This window comes from Cheilinus undulatus, linkage group 5, assembly GCF_018320785.1.
Source record: "Cheilinus undulatus linkage group 5, ASM1832078v1, whole genome shotgun sequence".
In the NCBI taxonomy this organism is placed as follows: Eukaryota; Metazoa; Chordata; class Actinopteri; order Labriformes; family Labridae; genus Cheilinus; species Cheilinus undulatus.
In genome coordinates, this window is record NC_054869.1 from 38718472 (window position 1) to 38742069 (window position 23598).

At 38.9% G+C, this 23598-nt stretch overlaps 2 protein-coding genes across 7 annotated transcripts; one reads left to right on the forward strand and one right to left on the reverse strand.

The window, feature by feature from the left end:
- The first annotated feature begins 98 nt into the window (after nt 1-98).
- Nucleotides 99-17909, forward strand: cdc14b (cell division cycle 14B). 6 transcript variants are annotated; one of them, XM_041787728.1, is made up of 16 exons: nt 101-417; nt 1563-1653; nt 2342-2417; nt 3857-3949; nt 4046-4122; nt 4772-4838; nt 4923-5073; nt 5172-5402; nt 5991-6129; nt 6665-6830; nt 6940-7037; nt 13940-13987; nt 14068-14193; nt 14670-14838; nt 17023-17088; nt 17260-17909. In XM_041787728.1, the coding sequence occupies exons 1-15, from the start codon at nt 309-311 to the stop codon at nt 17044-17046; spliced, it is 1665 nt and encodes a 554-aa protein (XP_041643662.1). In that variant the 5' UTR covers nt 101-308; the 3' UTR covers nt 17047-17088; nt 17260-17909. The 6 variants fall into 6 exon arrangements, 5 of the variants coding, with proteins under 5 accessions (XP_041643666.1, XP_041643667.1, XP_041643662.1 ...); XM_041787731.1 differs by lacking the exon at nt 101-417 and adding an exon at nt 471-1423; XM_041787732.1 differs by lacking the exon at nt 14670-14838 and having other exon boundaries at nt 100-417.
- A 142-nt stretch (nt 17910-18051) lies between these two features.
- Nucleotides 18052-22121, reverse strand: LOC121509930 (intracellular hyaluronan-binding protein 4-like). The gene is made up of 9 exons (XM_041787734.1): nt 22055-22121; nt 20840-21075; nt 20204-20348; nt 19967-20110; nt 19787-19858; nt 19620-19700; nt 19051-19222; nt 18561-18746; nt 18052-18310 (listed from the first exon to the last, which is right to left on the reverse strand). The coding sequence occupies exons 2-9, from the start codon at nt 21066-21068 to the stop codon at nt 18245-18247; spliced, it is 1095 nt and encodes a 364-aa protein (XP_041643668.1). The 5' UTR covers nt 21069-21075; nt 22055-22121; the 3' UTR covers nt 18052-18244.
- Between the last annotated feature and the right edge of the window lie 1477 nt (nt 22122-23598).

The window sequence follows — 23598 nt, forward strand, 5'->3', positions numbered from 1 at the left end:
GCTGCTTAAACCCAACAGTGAAGGACGGGCACTGGACATCTAATCCTGATACGTCACATGCAGGGGATTCAGAAAGCAGAAACCTGCCCCTGCTCATAGACGTCACCACCACCAGAGAGGCTGGAGCAGGCAACTGTACCTCGGCTGACACATATACAACACACAGAGCTCATCAGCAGCGCAGCAGCGAGACATGCCTTAATAATACGGCAGCAAAACGGGGACAAGCTGCAGCTCCGAGAACCCGTGGATGTCTGTTGCAGCAGCCTCAGTTCAGGAATGTGCACCCTGCAGCCCCTGAGGAGAAAATGAAGCGCAAGAGCGAGAGGAGACGAGCCGAGTCGAGGAAAAGGCGCTGTGCAACTCACAACAGCTCGGAGGCGGCGCCAAACTCTGATATTTACATTGAGATAACAGGTAAGTGGGTCTGCAGAATGAACCCCGTCAACTTTAAGCACCGCTTGCAAATATGCGCAGAAGCTTTCAGCAAGCTGCGCATGCACAGAAGTGCGTTTTTAATGACCGTGTGTTAGAAAGAGTTGTTTTTCAGGTTTTGACCTAATATGGCGACAATGTCTATGGCTTTATTGTTATTGCAATAGGTCGCGTTATCTTCACACCTGCACAATACAAATAAGTGCTAAATTAGTTTTCAAACGATTTTTTAATCCTAAGAGCAGGAGAAAAGCACCAAAACTTCGCTTTGTTTACCCCATCTTTTTCATTTGGTTGCCCGTGAGTAGGATATATGTGTATATAAAATGATAAGATGGAGTTTAAATGTATTAAATATCGTCACCCCACTGTCAACCTCTTCCTACTGTGATTTTCACATCCTTTATGTCGTTTTCCTGGTTCTTGTCCCTACGCAGCTCAAATCTGAGGGAGGGAGGTTCGTCCAAGTAGAAATCACGAAATTGATTGGTCGAGGGATCGTCCTAGCAACCGCTTGGGCAGCGTTCCCGGAGCCTATCACGTGTGTTATGTAGAGAACTTTAAACTGAAATGGGCGCGGCAACGCTTAACGGACAGGACCGCCCTCCAATCACGTTGCGTCCTGTAGCAGTCTCAACCAATAGCGACTCACCAAAAACTCTAGGGGAGGAGTGTGGTGGAGATCATTTTTAGCAGAGTGCGCACTTGCACTGGAAACTCCTTCCCTCACTCAGTGCCAACTTTCTTGTCTCGAAGACCTCAGCGAGGCCCACGGGACGACTTTAAAACTTTAGGTTTTTGTATATTTTTGTGTATTAACTTTTTAAATATCCTCGCCCATTTTTATTGTAATTTCAACACAGTATGCGCGTGTCCCCCTGAGGAAAATAAACGTCGTACGTTTCTCTGCTGTTTAACATCATGTTTAAAACTATGGGCAAGACGACCGCAGACGATGTTTCGTCAAAATGCGTTGAGTTCATCAAAGGTAAGATGCAAGAAAACATACTCTGAAGTAGTTGTAGTCGTGAAAAGTTGATGTTGGAGTAAAGAAATGTGTTTGCATGACAAAAACAAGTCACCGTCTGTCTGTATGATGCCGCCCTACCCCCTCCTCCCTCCTCCAGATCAGTTATATTTCGCCATACTCAAGCAGAAGATCAAGAGCACAGCGGAAAGACACTGTTTCTGCATAGATGAAGAGCTGGCATATGAGAAGTAAGTTATCCCTCTAATCCCATCTTTGCATTTTGAGCATACTTGGTTTGTATGCGTCCCTGTAGTTGTGCTTCTCAAGTGGCATCAAGCACACTTTAAATGGGCCTGCAACGCCCTGCTACTTCTGCCTTCATTGCTATCATCTATAGCATTTACTACAGACATTTCATTTTGGTGCGAGCAGGCTAAAACAACATGCACCAAGTTTCGACTTGATTGCAAAATTTGCATCGCATTTTCTCACATGATCAAGGGAAGGATGTAAGTATTTTAATGCATCTATTAAGATTTTTTTTAAATCATCTCACTATAGAAATAAGGTCAAACATCTATAAAGGTATTAAAGGTATATAAATCAAATAAAAGCCCTTCACTGCAGCCAGTATTAAAGTTTCAGAATTTGCAGCAGGGGTCCTGTCTGTCTCAATGGGCTGCAGGATAAAACATGGCTGACCTTTAGAGCCAAAAACATCTCCTCATTGCAGCGTTTTGTCCTGTTCTGACCTTCCACTCTAGCATCAAAGGCTCCCAGATTTAGTCATTATTCTGTCAGTGTTTTTACTGTTTCAGTCTGATGTAGCTGAATGTATCCAGTGAAACTTCCCAAGAGACCTTGGCTGATGCATAAATAGGCACTCTGACACACTCTTTCTTCTTCTTTTTTTTCCCCTGTCCGTCTCTCTTACAGCTTTTATGCGGACTTTGGTCCCCTTAACTTGGCCATGTTTTATCGCTTCTGTTGCAAGCTGACAAAGAAACTCAAGGTAAAGTCAACCTCTGCTTTTAATTACATGTCCTGGAAGAGAGAGTAGGAAACAAAACCAGGTTAAATCAATATGTAGCTGTGACTGCAGCCAGTTGGTAACATACCAATGGGTAAATATATTAAACTGCCACAAACGAATGTTCAAGTGACATTAAAGTACCTGATAATCCCGGTTTGTCTTTTTTTGGTTCCTCTTTCCCATGGTCATTTGTCTGTTTTTAGCAAATGATGTTATTTTAAGGCTGTTGGAGACAGATTTATGTAGCTAAAGTCATTGGCTTAAATTTTACTATTTGGTCTCAAGGTTGTATTCTCTACAGTCTAAAACATCATCTGTTCAGCCAGCTTATACATATGAATTAAAGGAGTTGTGGTTTTTAGCTCCAGTGAAGAGTTTTTAACTCTTTGTAAGCCAGGTAAGGATGCACGCAAAATTAAATGTATCTTATTTTTAATTAGGGATACACTACTATCCACATGATATCAGTATTGGGAGACATTAGCTTAAAAAGTTCACCAATGGTCTCGGTGGATGCAAAAATTTCAGCCCATATTAACAACTGATATATGTGCCATAAATATTGGCTATTAAAATCTGCCAAGCTCAGCTGTAAATATCAGCCGCACCAACAGATAAATTGGTAGAGTTTTTGGCTGGATAAGTAGACCTACATAAGCTTAAGTTGTCTCTATTCGTTATCATTTCTTACACTTTAAGTTTTTGTTTAGTTATTAAGCTTATTTCCTCTTTCTTTAACTTTAAAGTGTGTTTTAAGATCCACATGTATCTTATCAATATCGGTATCAGCTAAAATGAATTTGTAAATATCTACATATTATCAGCAAAGCTCAAATAGTGTACATTCCTATTATTAATGCCTGACACTAGGGCAAGATAATCAGTCACAACATGGTCAAGAGCAAGTGTATTCCAGTTCACAAGAAGCTGCAATTGCTTGTTAAAGGTAAAATCTGTCATCAAACAGCATTATTGTTGAAGTACCATAGTGCTGCAGAAGTGCTTTGGCCTTACAAATTACATTGTTTACAGGTAATAAAATGTAACGTCATCTTGACCTGTGTTTTTGTTTTTTTTGTTTTGTTTTGTTTTGTTTTGTTTTTTTGTTTTCAGCAAAAATGAAAATTGGTATGCAAAATGTAATCATAAACATTTGTAGTTAAGCCTATCACGATTAAAATATCTGCCAAAATAATCACAGGGCATTGTGCAGTCCTGTTAGCAACTACTTTCACAGGTAGCTGTCAGAAGAAATTTTCATGCTGCTGAGACTTTTTTCAGTGTTTGATTTATTTCACTGTCAAAAGACTTGAGCTTAAACTAAAGAAAGTGTGGATTTAAATTTTTGTCTTGCCACTGTAAAAGTACACATCTTAGACGATCCAAAAATAAATTGGTCATTCTTTGTGTTTTTACAGTCCATCACACTTTCAAGAAAGAAGATTATATTTTATACCTGTGGAGATCAGAAGAAACAAGCCAATGCTGCCTACCTAATCGGCTCATATGCTGTAAGTGATTCATAATTCCATTTGTTACATAAGCAATTATTAAATCAACTTGTAACACAAGAGGTTCTTGCTAATGGGGTGCTTGTGTTTTCAAAGGTAATGAACCTAAACATGTCACCAGAGGAGGCCTACAGTCTACTGGTGTCAAGGAATTCAACATATATTCCATTCAGGTACGGATGCTGTATTACTCTGTACATTTATATTTAACTTGGGTTAATATTCAACTAAACTGACAATAACATTTTGCTGAGTTGTATTTGATGTCCATGGTTCATGTGGGTGCTAGAAATCCTTGAATATGTTTGAATTTTAATGTTGTGTTTACAAAATTTAACAAGTGTTTGGATTTTGGATAAAGTAATTGAAGTTGTAATTGTATGATGTAAAAATATCTGTCTGGACAGTTATGTATGTATGACACTTATGGTACAAAGAAACAAAATGAGTGGGAGGGTCTTTGGCATAAAAAATAACTACATAATGTTAGGAAAACACAGTTTCTCTCTAGAAGAATATCAGGCAATAAACTCCAGACATTAGTCATGATTTTTCATGAGTCATCAAAGTGTTTTTGATTGCCTTAAGAATATTTAAAATTATGCGTTACATGTGTTTTATATTATGCTATTATGAAACATCATTTTTTTTTGTCAATTGCATATTGTGCCTTTGATTCCTCTTCCTCATTATTTCTGACTCTACCCCCCCCCCCCCAAAAATATATTACACAGATTTTTTTTTTTTTACCAGCTCTGTAAGTAAAATAAAGATCCTTGGTATGTTGTAATAATAATGACAGTAATGTATTTAATGTTTCAGAGATGCTTCGTTTGGAACCTGCATGTACAATCTGAACATCCTTGACTGCCTCCGTGCTGTTCATAAGGTCTGTCATTACGACATTTATTCGTTTATATTCCTGCTGTGTCATGCTCCTAATGAAATAAACTCCCTTTCCAACATCTACCAGGCTCTGCAGTATGGCTGGCTTGATTTCTCTAACTTTGATGTGGAGGAGTACGAGCACTATGAGAGGGCAGAAAATGGAGACTTCAACTGGATCATTCCAGGAAAGTTTCTTGCTTTCAGTGGGCCTCACCCAAAAAGCAAAATAGAGAATGGTTAGTGATATGGATCTTCCTGTTTTACATTAAACACTATCATTAATGTCATTCAAGCACTCTTGAATTTACAAAGAATGTTTTTATTCTTACTTAAGGTTACCCTCTGCACGCCCCTGAGGCTTACATCCCGTACTTCAGGAAACACAACATCACAACTGTCATCAGATTAAACAAGAAGATGTACGATGCCAGACGGTTCACAGAGTCTGGCTTTGAGCATCAAGATCTGTTCTTTGTGGACGGGAGTACCCCAAACGACTCCATCGTCAGGAAGTTCCTCAACATCTGTGAGAATGCAGAAGGAGCCATTGCTGTCCACTGCAAAGGTGAGATTTCTGAGCCACAGCTACACTAAAATAAGCATGATTGTTTGGTTACGCTATTAAAACTTACTGTGACGGATGCAAGGCACCTGTGTTGCATACCTGTTAAGGGTGTGACAGGATTTGTATTTATAGATCAGACGCTGTGATTTGGTGCACACAGCAATCCAAAGGGTGTGGAACAAAACAATTATGTCTAATGTAAAACACTCTTGTATTATCTTATTTGCATGTAATTCATTGTATACTTACAAATCAGAGGACACTCATTTCTGTGTTTCTTTTTATTTTATAGCTTTATTTTGTTTCATATTTAATCCAGAACAGGCTGTACCAAATATCACGGTTCCAAATAACAGCAGATGAGACAAAGAGAAACTTGAACTACCGTCAGTTACAAAATGAGTCAAAGAAACCTACAAGTACAGATCCCACACTTTCTGTTGCTTTTTTCCAAACGTAACATAACAAACTGTGACCCTAGACCTGAGATACAAACTGAACTGTGGTCGATGCAAACCATTACACCCCTGATAACTGTGCATCCTGTTTATTGTATAATTAGATTAATTGTTTCTTTTTATCCTCTAGCTGGCCTGGGGAGGACCGGTACTCTGATTGGCTGCTACATGATGAAACATTACCGCATGACTGCTGCAGAGGTCATTGCCTGGATACGGATCTGCAGACCAGGTTCTATTATAGGACCCCAGCAGAACTTTGTAGAGGCGTAAGTGTCTACTGAAGCAAAAACTGACAGTGTTGGCAACGTGCTGCAGCTTTGATCGCTGCCATGCATGTTTGATATTTGCTCAAATCTTACTGATGCAAATGAAATTACAGTTGTCCAGAAAATTTAGGGTGATTAGAATTAGACAAATACATACTTTTTATGTAAATAAGACAGGTTGCAGAAGTTTGTATGCAATTTTTTTGTAATTTAAAAGAATAAATAATTTAACACTTGCTGCCATAGTATGGACAGAAGGACTTATAATTTGCTCCTCTAGTATCCTTTAGAAGTTTGGTATTAATGAAAGGATTTTTTAAATTTCCCCAGCCTGTGAGAAAGATAATATTTTGTTGTAATATGGCCTGAGACTGCTTTAGTGAGTAAAAGTATATAGGAACTTAATGTGTTTGAAACAGCTCTTTAAATATCAGGAATGTGTGTCTAAAAAGTGTCATGAGAGGGCAGATCTGCTGAGTAGCCTGGGCAATAGCACTTGATTTATTTTGTGCTTTGTTGAAATGTTGAACATCAGAAAACAGAACAGCCTGTGGGCAGAGGGAGATGTTTTCCGGGAGAAGATGCTCAACGAACGGGAGAACGGCAAGATGGCAGTGACCAGGATCCTGTCTGGTGTGGACGACATCACCATCAACGGGAGCAACAAGAACAGATCACCCAAGAAGGAAGACATGGAGCTGGTGAGTGCCTAAATGACAGTCTATCCATGCTTTAAGTATGGGATTTGCTGTTTTATTTTGGAAGCACTTTGCTGAACTGCATTTCCATTGCCTTGTGTTTGTTTTCCAGTACAACGATGAAGAGGAGAGAAACAGTCTTACACAGGGTGATAAACTGCGAGCACTGAAGAGCAAGAGGCAGGCCAGATCATCCGCAGGTTCACTATCGTAAGTACTGTGACGCCCTGCAAGTCTCATCACACATAACGCCAACATGCTGCAGTACTGTAAAATAAGGGCCATTATGCATATAAAGTACTGCTTCTCAAATCATAACAGACTTATGATTTGAAAATTACAATGATAAGGGAGTTGACTGCGTAAGATTCAAGACATTAAATTAGCTTCAATTTGTTTTTGATGGGTCAGCTGTTTTTCTGTGTCAGGTTTTAGCCATGGATACTCTTAATGGCTCCTCTTTTTTTTTTTTTTTTTTTTTTTAGCCATACAATTTCATTCTTGCATAATAACTCTGCGTGTCTGCACAAGGCAGTATTCCTGTAATATCTTTGTTTCTTTTAATTAAAATGTTCTCATGCAGGTCAAGGGTAACATAAATGTTCAGTGTTATTTCCTTATTTAAAACTGGTTATGAGAATGCACACATTAAGTAAAGGAAGCAGTAGATCAACTGCTGTGACACAGAGTGAGTGACAAAGTTGTTTGGGGTGCTGGAGTAGAGTTATCTGACACACAGTCTTCCATTAAAAGTCTTTTTTTTTTGTGGGCTGAATTTATAAAGGCACAAACGATGTGGACAGTTCAGATTTATTCTGTAGATTTAATGATGGGTTGGTGGCATATACATGTTGATCTTCAGTTTGAAAAAGACCATCCTAGAGTGCAGGAGGAAAGATAAACATCTGAAAGAATATAGTTTATCGCAAGGACATCATGTCACAATTATTCAATCAGTCTTTACTTCATTGCAATCATAGTAACTAACATCACATTTCACTACTACTACTAGCAGGTCTAGGCCATAATCTGTGTAATACTATTTTCAGGAAACCCAGCATGAATCCACCATAAGAAAATACACATGGCAACAATAAGCAAACTAGCAGTGTCAAGGAAGAACCAGACTCATGTTGAGCATCTGCTTGGAAGATAAGAAAGGGAGGTGCAGAAATGGAGAGATGGAAATAAACAGAGTCACAACTCGGGCTAATGCAGACTCTGGCTACAGGGCCAACATTTATGGAAAAAGTATAGTATGTGTGCTTGAGGATGTAACTGCGTTACATTGACTTAAAGTAAAAAAAAAAAAAAAGACATTTATACTGCTGCAGAGAGGAAATGACTTACAGTTAACTTGATTCTTAACTGTGAATTTGAATTATTTTGTTTCTAAAGCACTAAATACAAAACAGTTAACATATAGTAGGGGTGAGTATTGGCAAGAACCTCCCGATACGATACGCATCACAATACTTGGGTCATGATACGATAGTATCACGATATATCAGGATATCATGATATTGTGATATATTGCGATATTCTACACAGTCAACTAAGAAAAATATAGATATGATGTACTTGTAAATCACACAATACGTTGGTGGTGTTCCCGCTGTATTTCACAACAGCAAGACAGACATTTCCTTTCTTTAACTCGCTGTTTGTGCTCACACAAACGTGTGAGCAAGTCATATTTTACTAACAACTCGGCTAAAATATGATTTTATTTTGTTTTGTTTATTTATTTATTTTTTACCAAAAAATTGATATTAACAGTTGAAGTATCGATATTGTATCGGATGTTAAAGTATCGTGATATATTGCCGTATCGATATTTTTTCACAGCTCTAATATATAGATTTGCACTGGAAGAGACTGTTGCTTGTTGCGCTTTCTCTGGATCATCCAAAGAAATGGCCGGACCTCTGAAAGGGCCTGTGAAAAGTTCCCTGGCAAGATGTGAATTAAAACTGGTCAATTGTAGTTCATCAAATCAGCAGTGTTGATGCCAGCCTTTTGATTAACATACGTCTTTTTGGCCTGGATGAAAGCTACGATTATAGCTGGAGCTGACTGAAATAAAAGTTTGTTGCCAGGCCATTGCAGTGATCAGTTGCACTTGTCCTTTTTTTTTACGCCACCCTTTTTGGCATCTTAGTCAGTTTTTGGCAATACCCAGTCCAAAATGACAGTTAAGTTCAGTAGATCAGCTCACTTTAGCTACTTTCACACTGCTTCTCTTTTCCGTGTCTGTTACGCCTTCGTTCCGCAACGCCATTCTGTATGAAACGACCGTTCCGCAATGGGGGGTCGATTTCGCCCCACCTCTGATCCGGATCGAGAGGTAGTATCAGAGCTCTAACAGACTTTTCCGCAACAAGTGTGAAGGGACGTCACGGCATTCTGCAATGGCAAGTGTACGCCGCTGTCTCCATAAATGGGAGATTTAAAAGCCAGCGCAGTTTAATTGAGCTGCATGTCATCGGAGAAAACAACAAGGGGATAAAACAAAGAATAATGTGGATTAACTGGAGAGACTGCGAGGTTAGAGAGCTGATCACACTCTGTACAGGAGAGGAGAGAGCAGACGCATCTCTGCTCACAGCAGCATCTGAAAAGTTCCATGATGTGTTCAAATGAGCTTGGTACTCTGAAGTTTACGACCGCTGACGTAAATGTGTATGCTGTGACACTGCTTAAAGTCGGACCTCCAATCCAGAAAAATGGAGGAAAAAAAGTCTATTGGATCTAATCGATCAAAATGAATGTTGATGTTATTTTTCCCGCATTTCATTTAGAAAATACAAAGTTTTGAACCGAGAAATCCAGAGTTTCGCGTTTCATCGAAGGCAGCAGCTCGGGCAGCGGCTGCCATCTGATTACGGGACGCCGGGGTGTCCCTCTGTTACACCTTTGTGTGAATTGCTTGTTGCGGACATTCCTTTTTGCCTTTATTGCGGAATCTCTGTGTAAAAATGGCTTATGTCAACAAAAACAACGGCTAATTTCAATTTTAAAGAGAGGGGTTTTATATTTTGACTTAAAACTACAATTTTGAAATCACTGCTTAAAAGTGTGATGGACCTTATTTTTGCTGTCCTCCATGGGGCCTTTCATAGGAAAGCTTTCCCTTTTTCCCCCTTTATGGGCAGCCTTGCTCCCTTTCCAATATGAGACAACAAAAAATCCACGGGACTATTTGATAGACGTTTAGCCTAACTGTATAAAGATAGCACAAAAACTGATGCAGAATAATCATCCTTTTCCGGAATTCTATAAAAGACTGCGCAATGAGGTTAAAAAAAAGTGACTGACCTTAGTGCATGTTGAATGAAACCCTAAACTCGAATAGTTGAAGTTTACAGAAACCTAAATTTGTTGAAAAGGAAGACACTGGAAAAGAACCACATCACCTTTCTATAGGTGACGTTTTTTGCTTTATGCTGATCCATGTACATAAAAAATGTAAGCAATCTATCACTTATTAAGCTAATGTTCAGAGTTGTGAGTGTGTAAATCTTTAATACTGTAATGTAAATATGCCTTGCATATCCTATCAAATTAATAAAATTGTGAGCGCTCATAAGCATATGAACTAAAGTGATTACAAAATAATGAATATACATGGTTACGGTAGGCTGTATCTGTCCAAGCAGGTTTAAAAATTTAGCCTCTATTTTATTTAAATGTTTGGAAAATTTGAGTTTGAGCTAAATGGCACTGCTCAAAGTCTAGCTTGTTGTTAATAAAATACATTTTGGCATGCCAGTTTATAGTTTACACAATATTTTTCATTTATTATTACATTAATACTGTATGAAAAAGGCCTAAAAGTACAGCCAGACAACTTTATCCCTCTCTCTTTGCTCTGATGTTGCTCTTTATCTTGTCAGATCCTCTCATTAATGCCCTGTTGTTCCCTATCTGAACAAAGTCTGCTTCCTTAGTGCCTGCATAAACCAGGCTGTGAAAGGCTGTGTGTCAGTATGGCTGAGGGTGGTTGACCGGCCTTTGCCAAACGTACCCATATGGCTTTGGCTTTTGTTGTCCCATGTCAGGCAGGTGGTAGCGTTCTGCTGCAGCCTCATGGGCACGGTGTGGCCGATGTGTTGCCTGCCGTTCAAAAGATAGCAGAGAGAGGCAGACAGAGAGAGGGGGAGAGGATGTGAGTTTTTGTATGATGGAGGTAAGTGCACGTCACTTCCTTTCTAGCTGACATCCTCTTCCTGTAGATGATGGTTGCTATGCCAGAGAACGGTATGGCTGACTTGACTCTTTTGTTCTTTTTTTCTGTTCTTTGGATGACTCTGGTGTGAAGTGGATATGCATTATTGGATGCTGTACATCTGCCACGCCTTTCATTGTCTGCCTCTCATGGCTGCTTTATATCAAGGCTTTAATGAGATATCCTATTGAGTTACAGTGAAGCTGACTGCACATGTGAAAACAGCAACATTCATTCAACTAATCACAGTTTCATGGGAAATCGGGTTAGTTGAATTCAATATTTCAGCGCTTGGCTTGCACTAATGATTTTGCAGATGTAGAAGGTTAAGGAGACTTGGAAATAACTTCAGCCTTATGACAATCTTTTACAAGTTTGGTTGTATTTGTATAAATTAGCAGCTTTTAAGAGCATTCTTGGAAGAGGTGAACCATCATTATCTTGACCTAGGGTGTCAATGTTCAGTGCTTTGATACTTGTCAGTAAGTCATGCTTAAATCTATATGGTCTCCTTTACTGTAATGATTATGAGTATCAAAAGGTACAGACTTTAACAACAGCTGTAGACCTTCAGTCTTGTAGCTGCAAGGGCAGCCACGAAAACAAATGGAGGGCAGTGGTGGTTCATATTGTCTTTTTGGTTTTTCATAAAGGTGCAATAGTCATGTTCATGTGTCTATGGGAATGGTTAAGGAAGGTGGTTGGACATGCATTACATTTAGGTAAAGGCCAACTCAAACTTTTTCTGCTATGTGTCTTTGGTACCAACATGCTGTTTATGTTTAGTATTATTTTTGCAATTTATATTGTGTACAGGACTTTTCGTGCAATTTCTGCCACTAAAAACAAGAAATTTCCCATCATAAGGTGCCTAGAAGGATGTAATTTTGTTGCTCTGGTATCAAAAACATTTTACTTGTATGTTTAGTCGTTTTTTTTTTTGTTTTTTTTGTCTGTAACTTTGACTGTGCCGCTGCTGTCTTGGCCAGGACACTCTTGAAAAAGAGATTTTTAATCTCAATGAGGTTGTTCTCCTGGTTAAATAAAGGTGAAATAAAAAGGTGCCAGCATAGTTTGATTTTTTATAACTATCATATTGGCTTTTCAGACTGATATTGTGATATCCCAATTTCTGACTTGAAAAAAATTAAAAGGCCTCTCATGTGAGCTTCTGTCAGAGTTTTGGGGTGAAAGTGGGTTTTCTCAGAGTCGAGGCAGAAGGGAGATTTGCTTACACTACAGGCTTCATCAGTTAATGCACTGCTACACAAACGTCACCATCTGGCTCCACTGTTTTTTTTTTTTATTTTGTGATACTGAAGCACATGATGAATTTAGGGACGATTACACAGGGAAAGAAACAGTGTCTTCATCTTTCCTGCCTTTTCATGCATGGCAACAGGCATGAAACCCTTTGACGTGCACGCATGGACATGCATCCATGTTTGATCTCTGTTTGTGTCTAACATGTTGTTAATGTTGGCCCGGGGTTCATTGTCAATTGCCTGTTGTTTTTCCATTGCTTTCTGTGACTGGATCAGTGTACAATACCATCTGGGCTTGGGTTACACTTCAAGGTTTTATTATCTGTTAGCTTGTTTTAAATAATTTGAGTTTAAAAACTTTGATATTATATGTGCAGACCTTTGATTGTTCATATAAGTATTTCTTAAGTATATGTCAACTTAATTTCATTTATTTTGTGACAAATATGATCGGTTTCAAAGTATTTTTTGCATTAGGATATTTCTATTGATTCTTATGTCCTTGTTAACATTTTTTTAATGTTACATCCTTGTATTTCTACTTTAGGTATCAGCTTAAGTCTTTTGCCAAGCATAAGAAACCTTGCTGTTATGTTTCATCTTTTTTATAAAGTTTCTGTAGAAATGGAGTATCAGCCTGTACATTTTTAGCCCTTTTTTAAATACATACTTCAAAGCTTGCACCTCAGCTGGGCTCTAACTATAGAGCAAAGTGCTAATACATCAGAGCTGCTGAAGGACAAAAACTTGCTGACTGGCGCTCTATGAAAGGTATTTTATCTAATCCAGTCCCAGTGGAAAAGCAGAACATCAGAGGCTTTGTGTCCTGCCTGGACGTCTCTTGTCTCTTCTTTCTTTTTTTTCCCCTTTTTTCCGTTTGCTCTTGTTGTTGGATTTGTCCTCCTTTCAGATGGCTGGTAGCCATGCTGCTCTCCTCCCTGTGTAGCCTTGCCCTGTGGTGGATTGTGTATGGCTTCCCTTCTTCCATCCTGCATTTCTGTATAGACGGGTTAGGATTTCAATGAGCTCTACCACCCGTCAGCCCCCCCAAAACCTGCCCTGCCCCCCTTCTGGAGCTCTAACTGAGAATGCTGTAAGTGAGCCTCCAGTCTCTCTTTTTTAATCCCCAACCCAAATCAGAAATGTGTTCAAAATCATCAAATCTTGGTATTATGTCCTTTCTGTAAGCACAATAAAATCAGAGTTGATGAGAAGAGCAGTCCCTTATCACAACAGGCTCCTGTTTTGTCCCTGTCATCATGTTGTGTAGTGTGTACACTGATTTTGTCTTCGTGTTCCCACCATCACGTCATCTTTAAACACCATGCTTTGCTGGTTAAAGTGTTTGTGACTGTCAAAATGAAACCATGCCAGACTGGTGCACCCTTTTGATCAACTTCTGAAATCCTTCTTAGATCTAGTGCCATCCTGTGGCTTTCTCTGGTATTTAACTAATCCTACCAGGCTGCTGGAACTGCAGTGATCATAACACTAACACTTGTCAGAAGTGAATAACCCATCTCCATATATCTCTGCCTCCACTCTGTCCTGTCAGCTTTCTCAAAGATGATCTACTGTTCATCACATTTTTTGCTCTCATGTTCCTTATGTTTTCACAGACAAGAGGAGAATAAGATTAACACCAGGTCGTCCTCGCAGTCCTTGAGGTATTTATCAGCCACATTTCTACCTCCACTGTGACATTATACTGGATTTAGACTAACTAAATTATGCGTGCCCCCGGCAGCCCGGTCATCCTGCAGGCCAGTGTTCAGGGATGTAAGGCCAGCGTCACCCCTCTGGCTCTGTCCGACCGCTCAGACAGTAGGAAGCGGAGCAGGACCTCCCTGCCAGCCAGAACAGCAGGAGGAAGGTCAGTAACTGGATTCACCTCCAGAAGTCATTCATAATTAGATGGTACAGATTAACCATATAATATAATAAAGGCAGAAAAATCAACACTATAGTATGCACAAAACATCACATTTAAATACTCTATACAACACTATATAGGATAATAAAATTGGTGTTTACTTTGGGTTGTGAAAACCTGCCATTAGATTATTGTCCAGGTAAAAAAAAAAAAAAAAGGTTTAATTACTACTTTTGACATATGTGTAAACATGTCAAGTTTAACAAGGAGCTGAATACAACAAGCTGAATAGAATCAACCTTAATGTATTGTAGGTTCATCTCATTGTCCTTGTCTGATCTCTGTTGAAGCTGTTAAACATTAACTTCTGTTTCTGTGTTTGATATGGAGTTGACCCAGTCGAGAGCAACCAAGAGGCTATAGCCACTCATGGATCCTTGTGGAGTTTGATTAACAGCTTTCCTTCTCTCTGCCAGCTCCCTGTGCCACAGCAGACTGGTCAGGTCTCTAGGAAACTTACATGTAGTGGCTGACGACCGAGACGCAATGTGCTATGAGCCATGTGGCAGCCACAGAGACACAGCCAGTACTACAGCCAACACAGGCCCTCTGATCAACTTAAACATGGCACAGGTCCACCTGCAGGCAAGCTTCCCCAGACTCTGAGCCGTATGGAGATGTCAGCTGCATGTGCACACAAACATTTGTTTTTTGGACAGACATGTACTGTCAAACAAGGAAAGCCATATTTTAATGGTTTCCCTTCAGTTTTGGCAGCCTAAGAACCACAAAATCAGTGTTCAATGTACTTTTCATTGGTGCCTGTGTACATGCTGTCAAACTCCAGAGGCTCAGCACCCACCTTCTTTCTTCCTTTTAATACTCAGTATAAAGTGGTTTATTTTGTAATCAACTTATGTACTTAGGCTGGGATGCATCACCATGATTTATATGTTTTAAATCAAATTGAGGTTAGTCCACAAATTAAGATGTTTTCATAGAAACTAAAAGGAAACATTCAATTTTGATGCAGCTATTAATCATAATTATTTGAGAGTAAGGACTTCGTCACATGTCTGAAGGGCTATTTTTACTGTCCCATCATAAAAGATAAGACTCAGACTGGCCTCAGAACTCTGATTTTTAAATGATTTCATTAGATAACTTTAAAGAAAAATGGATTAAATTTTCCAGCTGAGTGGTCCTCACTTCAGCAAAAACTTTAAATCATAAAGTTGATTTGCCTGAAAATGTCCTTACACAAAAGAACCGAGTAAAAACATGTCTGACTCACCAAAAAATGTAACATTTTTTATCCAAAAAATTGTTTGTACCTCAAAATCATTTGTTAACTAATGTTTTATCTAGACAATTGGCAGTAGGCATATGCAGTTTTAATGTTAAAAACATGATGATTTATAACAAAAATGGAATATCTTAGTTTCACATTTAGTATTTTGTCCTTGTGCTATTTTCAATCAAATAAGGACTTTCAATGCATAGCAAATCCTAACGGTTCTTTATTGAAATTTTGCTTCAAGATCCCAACTGTTTAATTTGAGGTTGTGGTTAATTTAAAGAGCAGTTTACTAGTCTGCAATCTTCAAAAAGCAATGATGCAACCCTAAAAGGAGCCCTGCATATAAATACAGTGACTTAGAGTAACAAAGTACCTTTTACATGTTTACAGTACAAAGAAACAGATATGATTTCTACATTTTGAGAAAATATGAAATACTTAAATACATGGTAAGCTACCATCTGTGTGCACAGGGTCAACTGATTGTTGGCCTGACCGATTATCAGTGATGATATTCAGCATCTGGCTGATTTTCTTGATGTTTTGTTTTACCGATTGTCTTCCATGAATTCATTAAAAGTATGCTACTCAAGCACAGACAGGCTGGCTCTGAAGGAAATGCAAGTTGTCATTCCCTTGTTCTGTTTTAACCCTCTGCAGTCTCATCTATCTGAATGTCTTATTTATAACAGCCAGCCAGCACTGAAGCTGTTCAATATTTTCTTCGTAACTATAGCCTAATGTAGCTTAGCTTTATACATACAAATGGCAGAAACCTGCTAACGCTCATTTTTCCCGTAAATGTGTGTCTGTTGCAAATACCAGTCATCAGTCTCTACTAATAGTATAGTATAGGCCCTGGAAACCCAATATTGGTTGACTCCTAGTACTCACCTCAATCTATATTACAGTAACCTCTTCCTTATTGCCCTCTTCACCGACACTGCACTTGGGTTAAATTAAAAAGGCCATAAAGATGACTTTTCATTGGAAGAAGAATGATTCACCTGCTTGGCATCACTATGGCACACTGTTTTGCACAGCAGTGGCACAGCTGTGCGTTGGATGGTTCAGGCCTCTACGTCATCCATTAATCCCTGATAATTGGACACCTCGTCAGGCATTAACCCTTACATATATATAAAGTTTGTGTATGACATAAGTTACATATAATTCATTAGTGTCAATCTAAAGAAGTCGGCATCTTAATATGCAGGGTTCCTTTTAAAATCATACAAAGATGTCTGGCATTCTCCAGAACCAACGCTGGGTAAATCTGAGTCTTATCTTCAAAGGGGTATCAATCTACCATCAGTCTCCCAGCTTCTTCTTTCAAAAGCTATCCTTGCATGGTCTCTAAGAACAGAGGGTTTCCTCATTATGACTGGCTATAGCTTCTCTGGACTCTTCTGCTGCTCACTGTGTCTTCTGCTCTCTGGGGCCATGCCTGAAACTGTTATTTGTGCTCATCTTTAACATGTTATGTCTGCTTCTGTTTCCTTCTCTCTTGTATTTCTTAAATGCTACAGACGCACCATCTCCAGAAGGCGTAAAGCTCGCAGCTCTTTACAATCACTTCGATTTTCCAGGCTATGGTATCTATCTTTACTTTCTGTTGCATTCGATGGATTTACATCGTATCAAACTGCTTGCATTTTCTTGTGCGCATACACTTTTGCATGAATGACAAAATATAGGCAGATTGACTTGTGCAGTGATGTTGATCAATACCCTGTTATTAAGACTCATGTTTGTTTTGTTTACAGTCACTCCATACCCAAGGCTAGAGCTCCCATTCTTCGGTGAGCCTGTGGATCGAGAAATCTGGAGGAACTTTACATGAAATCTATCTTCTCTACAGCTGTACCACTCTTTTAATGGATTTTAATTTAGGGAAATGTTGGAACACACTTAACATAATGTGACCTGTAAATCATGTGTGAATCCTTTGATTACCAGTTATTAGTTGTGAGGCACTTTGGGTTTTATACTTTTTAATTAACAAAGCATCATGAAGCAGTTTTTATCATTACCTTCATATCAAGCATGCAGTAGCAAGCATCAGAGTGGACCGAAACTGTCAAGACTGGAATGTGAATTATCCAATGGAAAAACCACATTCAGTTTGAATAAGATTATTTTGACTGTGTAACCACATACCTCCATCCAATACCTAGCTTGTCTATTATTTTCTTGTGAAGCTTTTGAGCTCCTGTATTTCAAGACTGTAAATATGTTGACATTTATATACTCAGTTTGTATTTTTTAAATATTTTGTACAATGTTTGAATCATGTAATGAAATGTCAGCTGTCCTAATGGGGCCTTGTGTCAAGTCATGTTCATAACCCACTAAAGAGACACTTGCTTAAAGCACACAGAACCAGACTTTTTAAATAAAATTATACTCAAGAATGTATCTAGTAATTCTTATTTGCATTCTTCACAAAAGGTCATCTTTTTACACAACATATCTGGTAAACAATGTCCAAATACCTAAACTTAAATTTATTTAAACTATGATGGTGGTCGCTCTAGGGATTATGAAAATACACATGATAAACTTGCAAAAGCATTTATTTCTGGAAATCAGATGCTGAACAGTGTGCCTTTGGTGCTATAGAACAAAATAAATCCAATACAATAAAACCCCAACCTAAAGAACAGCAGAAACATAAACTGTGGGTTTTTTTTAGTGTGCAAAGTGCACCCTTCATCCCCTGTAGGGGGGTAAACTTGGAAGTGAATTCAGTTATATTCCAGCACAGAGTGCCGGGAAGTCTTCTGGGTCATCTGGGTTAGGTGCTGGACCAGTATCCTGGCAAGAGAAAAACACAAGAAACACTAAACAGGATTCTCATTAGTTTTCCTATATTTAGAAGATTACTACATTTTGTTCTTTTTTGTTGATGAACCATTTACGGGAAGGTTTTCCTATAAATCAAACTGCAGTAAATAATTCTAAATTCAAATGCAGTGTTAGAATTTGCAGCTACAGTGTGAAAAGGGGGTAAGGAGAGTTCTACTACTGAGAAACCCTTCATTTGTGCCCAGCTTCTGTGACATACCTTCTCCATTATGGGTTTGGCCCTCTCTGAACGACCAATTTGACCACCTCGTCCCCTTCCCCGACCTCCACGACTAGGACGCCCAAGACTGCCAAAATTGATGTCGAGAAGGGAGGTGATGTCGTTCACAGACCTACGGAGGAAGTGGCTATCATCTTCCATGTCCTCAGCAGTCCCTTTGAGGTCCTGAGGATTAGAGGCAAACTTGTACAAAAATCATCATTCAACAGCAGCTCAATTCTGAGAAGGGATGAAGCCATCACCTCTGCCATTTTCTCATCTGTTTTTTTTTCCCTTTTTTCTAATGTACATCTCGGCTATGTCACCCATTGTTAAGTTTAAAGATTTGAAGGCATACAGTCTTATGCAACAGAAAAACACTGAAAGATAAGATTAAAATATAACCTACAAACAGCCTGTTCCTGCCAACCATGGATTTTATTTTTTTCTTCCAGGGTTCTGAAGTCCTATGAGAGCTTTACATTCTCACCTCCAGGTGTTTTGACTTGTGGATAACCTTGGCTTTGGAGGGAATCGTGCCCTCTGCTTTTCGGATATTAAACTCTGCTTTGGGACGACTCATCTCCTGCAGGGCCTTCCACTCATCCAGGGTCATTTCCATGGCAACCTGGACCACCATCTCTCCATCTTCTTCTATCGCTCTGTCATGGTTGGCAAGAAATTATTTTTTTTAGTGCAACTAGAACATATGCATCAATGCATCCAAAAGATTCATATTACAAGATTTATTGGTTCTTTTCAGAACTGTGAAAAATTAAAAGTTTGAAGAGGAGACTGCAATAATTGGTGAATATATCCATTAGTGTTTGGTGTGCTATGTTGGTCATCTGGTTGCACACCACCCTTCAAAAACAAAAATGCTGAATCTGTCATTGTTTGCCAACGTGTGGGGTCTCGCAATTGGTCACATTTTCTTAAATTTTCAAGTATGTGCCAGACTTCGCCATTCCTCAGCCTATGAATAGAATAATATATAAAATCTGCCACTCAACCAGCTGATGTGGCACATGTGTCGATGTTGAGTTGCATGTCACTCACGGATTTGGACTGTCTTCCTCTGCAGACATTTGGGGTTCCTCAGATTTGACTGGAGCATCAGATGTCACTTCCATCAGTTCACTTCACAAAATGAAACACTGGCACTGTGATGTATGTTGCCATTGTGCAATAAAGTACATTTCATATAGTTAAAATTACTTTCTTACCTTCCAGCTTCATCAACAGCACCCCAGTTCCAGGGTCCTCTGCCCCCTCTCTTCTCCTCAGGAGAGATACCTCTGCAATTACAGTTAAAATAGCTGTCAATACACATTAAAAGTGAAAAATAAGCAATAAGGGAATGATTTTTTTTAAAGTGTTGATTTTACATGGAGAAGATTTCTTACGTCCCATTGTGTCGATCGAATTCTCTCTTGCCTCGCAGGTTGAAGTTGTCAGTGTTCCTTGGGAACCTTCCTCCACCTCTTGCTGCTCTCCTACCTCCAAAACCACCTCTGCCTCTAAAGTCGGAGTCCACATTAAAGGAGGGCCTGGGGGCAAATTAGATTTTTTTTTTATTTTTGGTGGTACTACATTTCAAGAAAAATATACAGAGTGTAAACTTTATGAGTATGAGAACATACTGTGAGACAGAAAACTCCTGTGGGTAGTCCCCTTGGTTGACTCTGCGGTCCCCAAAGGCAGCTCTCTTTGAGCCCCTCTGAGCTTCCTCCCTGCCATCGCCACTCTCCGTCACTGGTCCAGGACGCACCTGCTGCTGCCTGCAGACTGAAGAAAAAAGTTTCAATAAGAATTACAAAAAAAATTACTATCAAAATTCACATTTTTCTCTGCCACACTTTATCAGAACAATTTCTTACACATGAACAAAGAACAAATGGACTTAAGACATGTACACAATTCAAAGTTAGAGTTAAATCCTTTTTCTTTTTTTTTATAAGCTTGAAAAAGTAACTTCAGAATTTTTTTTCAGCAGAAGATACTGTCCTTTCAGTGTTGACATAGTTTAACATTCTTTTTGTGAGCTTTTTAACTTATATAATGCCATTTGGCTCAGATGACCCCACAGTAAAGCGAGTAATACCCACCCTGACTGTCTGCACATGTGCTTAACAGTTTTGCTGACCATGCACCATCAGTAGCTGACAAAGCCTGAGCAAACTGCCCATTCTTGGCTGGACTGTGCAGTCTAGAAATACTACCAGCTGCCATAATCGTTTTAGTTGTACAATGACAATGCAGACAGACTGTTAGCTAACCTGGGACTGGGTCTTGCCCATTCGATGGGATGGGGAGACGTCTGTCCTTTTGGGATTCCTTCTGACCAGGTTTCTTCTGCTTAGCTTTCTTATCATCTCCCTCTTTCTTCTTTTTCTTCTTCTCTTTCTCCATCTCCACCTCGCTTATCAGGTCGAAAGGGTCAGCATCGTCATCCAGAAGATTCCCGAATCGGTTTGCCACAACGCAGCCGTAAGCGTCCGGCAGCATTTTTAGCCTGTGTATGGTGAGGAGAGTAGCTCAGAAGCGGACTTCCTCCTCAAGATGAACACATTTCTTGCAAAACCAAACAGCGAGAATAAAACCCGTCAACAGAAAGGAGCGACGGATGAGATTTTTGCTACTCCTGTGAACATCAACTGAAGGCTCGCAGGAGTTTGTCGACAGTTTTAATTGTTTGCACGTGCGGAGGCGAACGACACCACGCCCCTAGATTATCAATTGGCTATTTACTAATCAATATTCATTACATAGATTCGGCTCTGCTTATATTGGAGGATTCGTTTTTGCTTATTCAGGGTCTGAACTGACAAGTGGGACTCTTTCTAAAAGCTAGAGAAAGTTTTCACAACATACAATCAAGCAATAGAATCAAATCAGAGAATTAGTTAAATGCATGACATGGTCAAATTCTCAAACTTTTCCCTTAACTCTGAAAATATCACAATTTTTCTAATAAAATTACGCAAGTTTAACCTTACGAAAACTGTTCTCGGTACACAAAAATAAAAAAATGCGCAAAGAATATAAACGGAGAAACATCTTATTAAGGAGGTTCACTAACTGTCAGCCACCTAAAATTTAAGTTAAACTATGGTTAGCTAACGGTCAGCTGTTAGGTTTAAATACATACGAGTTTCGGCCAACATTAAAACAAACGGTTAGCTTATGTTGAGTATAAATACCTTGATTGTATGACAAACTAACACGCAGTGAAATTATTTGTCAAGACTATGGCTTTACTTGCTCATACAATCATCTAAGTGTTCGTGTTCACGATGTAAAGTTCTGTGTGCTAGCTATTTAGCATTATGTGCTCTTCCTTTTGGCTAAGATTAGTTCAGCTAGTTACCGCTAGCAGCAATCGTTGTCTCGGTTTAAGATAATTTTACTAACATTGCGTCAAAGATGTCAGTCTGCATGTAAATTAACAACGCGTTTTATGCCCAAAGACATGACTGTTTTTCTTGACTTACAGTTTATGATGCCTGGTGTCCTAGCAGTACTCTCCCTATTCAGTATGGTAAAAACTATGGCAACTTGGCAGAAGCTTGGCCGTGACGTCACTTTATAGCCACGATTTTCCTTTATGATTAAAAACAATTCTAAGCTAAGGGTGAAAAGTTGGCCCCAAATAATATATATATATATATATATATATATATATAAATATATAAACAACAACATAAATAAATGTGCATTACTTATTAACATTGTGTAACATTAATAGGCTTCTGTCAAATAGTAAGCCTGAAAGTACATTTATCACAGCATTTTAATGATGCCCTAATTTAGCCATTATGTCTGCCTATAGGCTATTTTTGTAATTAACTTTTAAACTAAATGCCATTCTGTTGAAGGAATGTGGATGCCCTTTGTGTAGCCATTGTCTCACCAAATCATATGCACACAGGCAAGGGCGTAGCTCAGGATTTTGGACCCCCAGAAATAAAATCACACAGGGCCCCCTTTAAGGCTCATTTATGCTCAATGCATGCATGAAGATAGGTCATGCATTTTGTACTTTGGACGAATCCACTGCTGCTCGATCCATCCCATAGTGAAGAAAGAACGGTCAGACCTCTGCTCAGTTATGCTGGCGTAGCTGTCTGTCTTTGTGCCCAGGAGAGCTAACATGATTGAAATGTTTGTATTTTCAAATAACTCGCTCATTATTTGTTTGCCTTTCCTCAGAAAACTCAATTATGTTCTTTCAAATAATAAATTGTTGATTTTTGCTTACTCTGGGTTGAACTGTTGACCACATTGCTCAACATTGCCCTACGATTATCGGTGGTATTTCAATGTTTGAGCTGTATCTGTAAACTTCAAGAGATTGGACGAAAAATGGACAAAATGAAAACAGAGTAGGAAGAGATAGATCCATCTGTATCCATATGCAGTTCAAACATAGAGCATAAATTCACCTTTGGCCTGCCAGAAATGCCAAAAAAAAACACTTGTGGTTATACGAATATGTATGCACACTATTTTTAACTAGAACTTCCCTATATTTTTACTGGGGTTGAATTCAGTTTACTTGTATTAATAAGCATTTCCATTTTAAATAGCACATTTTAAATCCTTATGGAAAATTGCTTTTCTCATGTTCTGGTTTTCTGTACAATTTATGCCATTTGATTTTCACTACCTTCAATCCATCCTTGCTGATCAGTGCTTTTGGATGGCTTTGACACCTCCTGTGTGAACAAAAGCATGGGATGCAGTACAAAGCCTCTACACTCTCTCTAAATATTAGCCAATCTCTTGTTATTTTGTCATGCCTATTGGCTGACTTTGAATATTAAAGGTAATCTGGAAATGGCTTTTCTTCCTTATCTTTGGTTGCCATTTTTGGTATGTCTGAATCTTTATAGGCCAGTCTGCAAACAACTGTCTCTCTCTTTATCAGTCAACTGTGGAACAGAGTGCTGATATGAAACAAATTTCAAGCATAATTCTATTTATAATGAGGTATAGAGAAATAATTCTCAAGAGGTACTGTGATAAATAATTACAA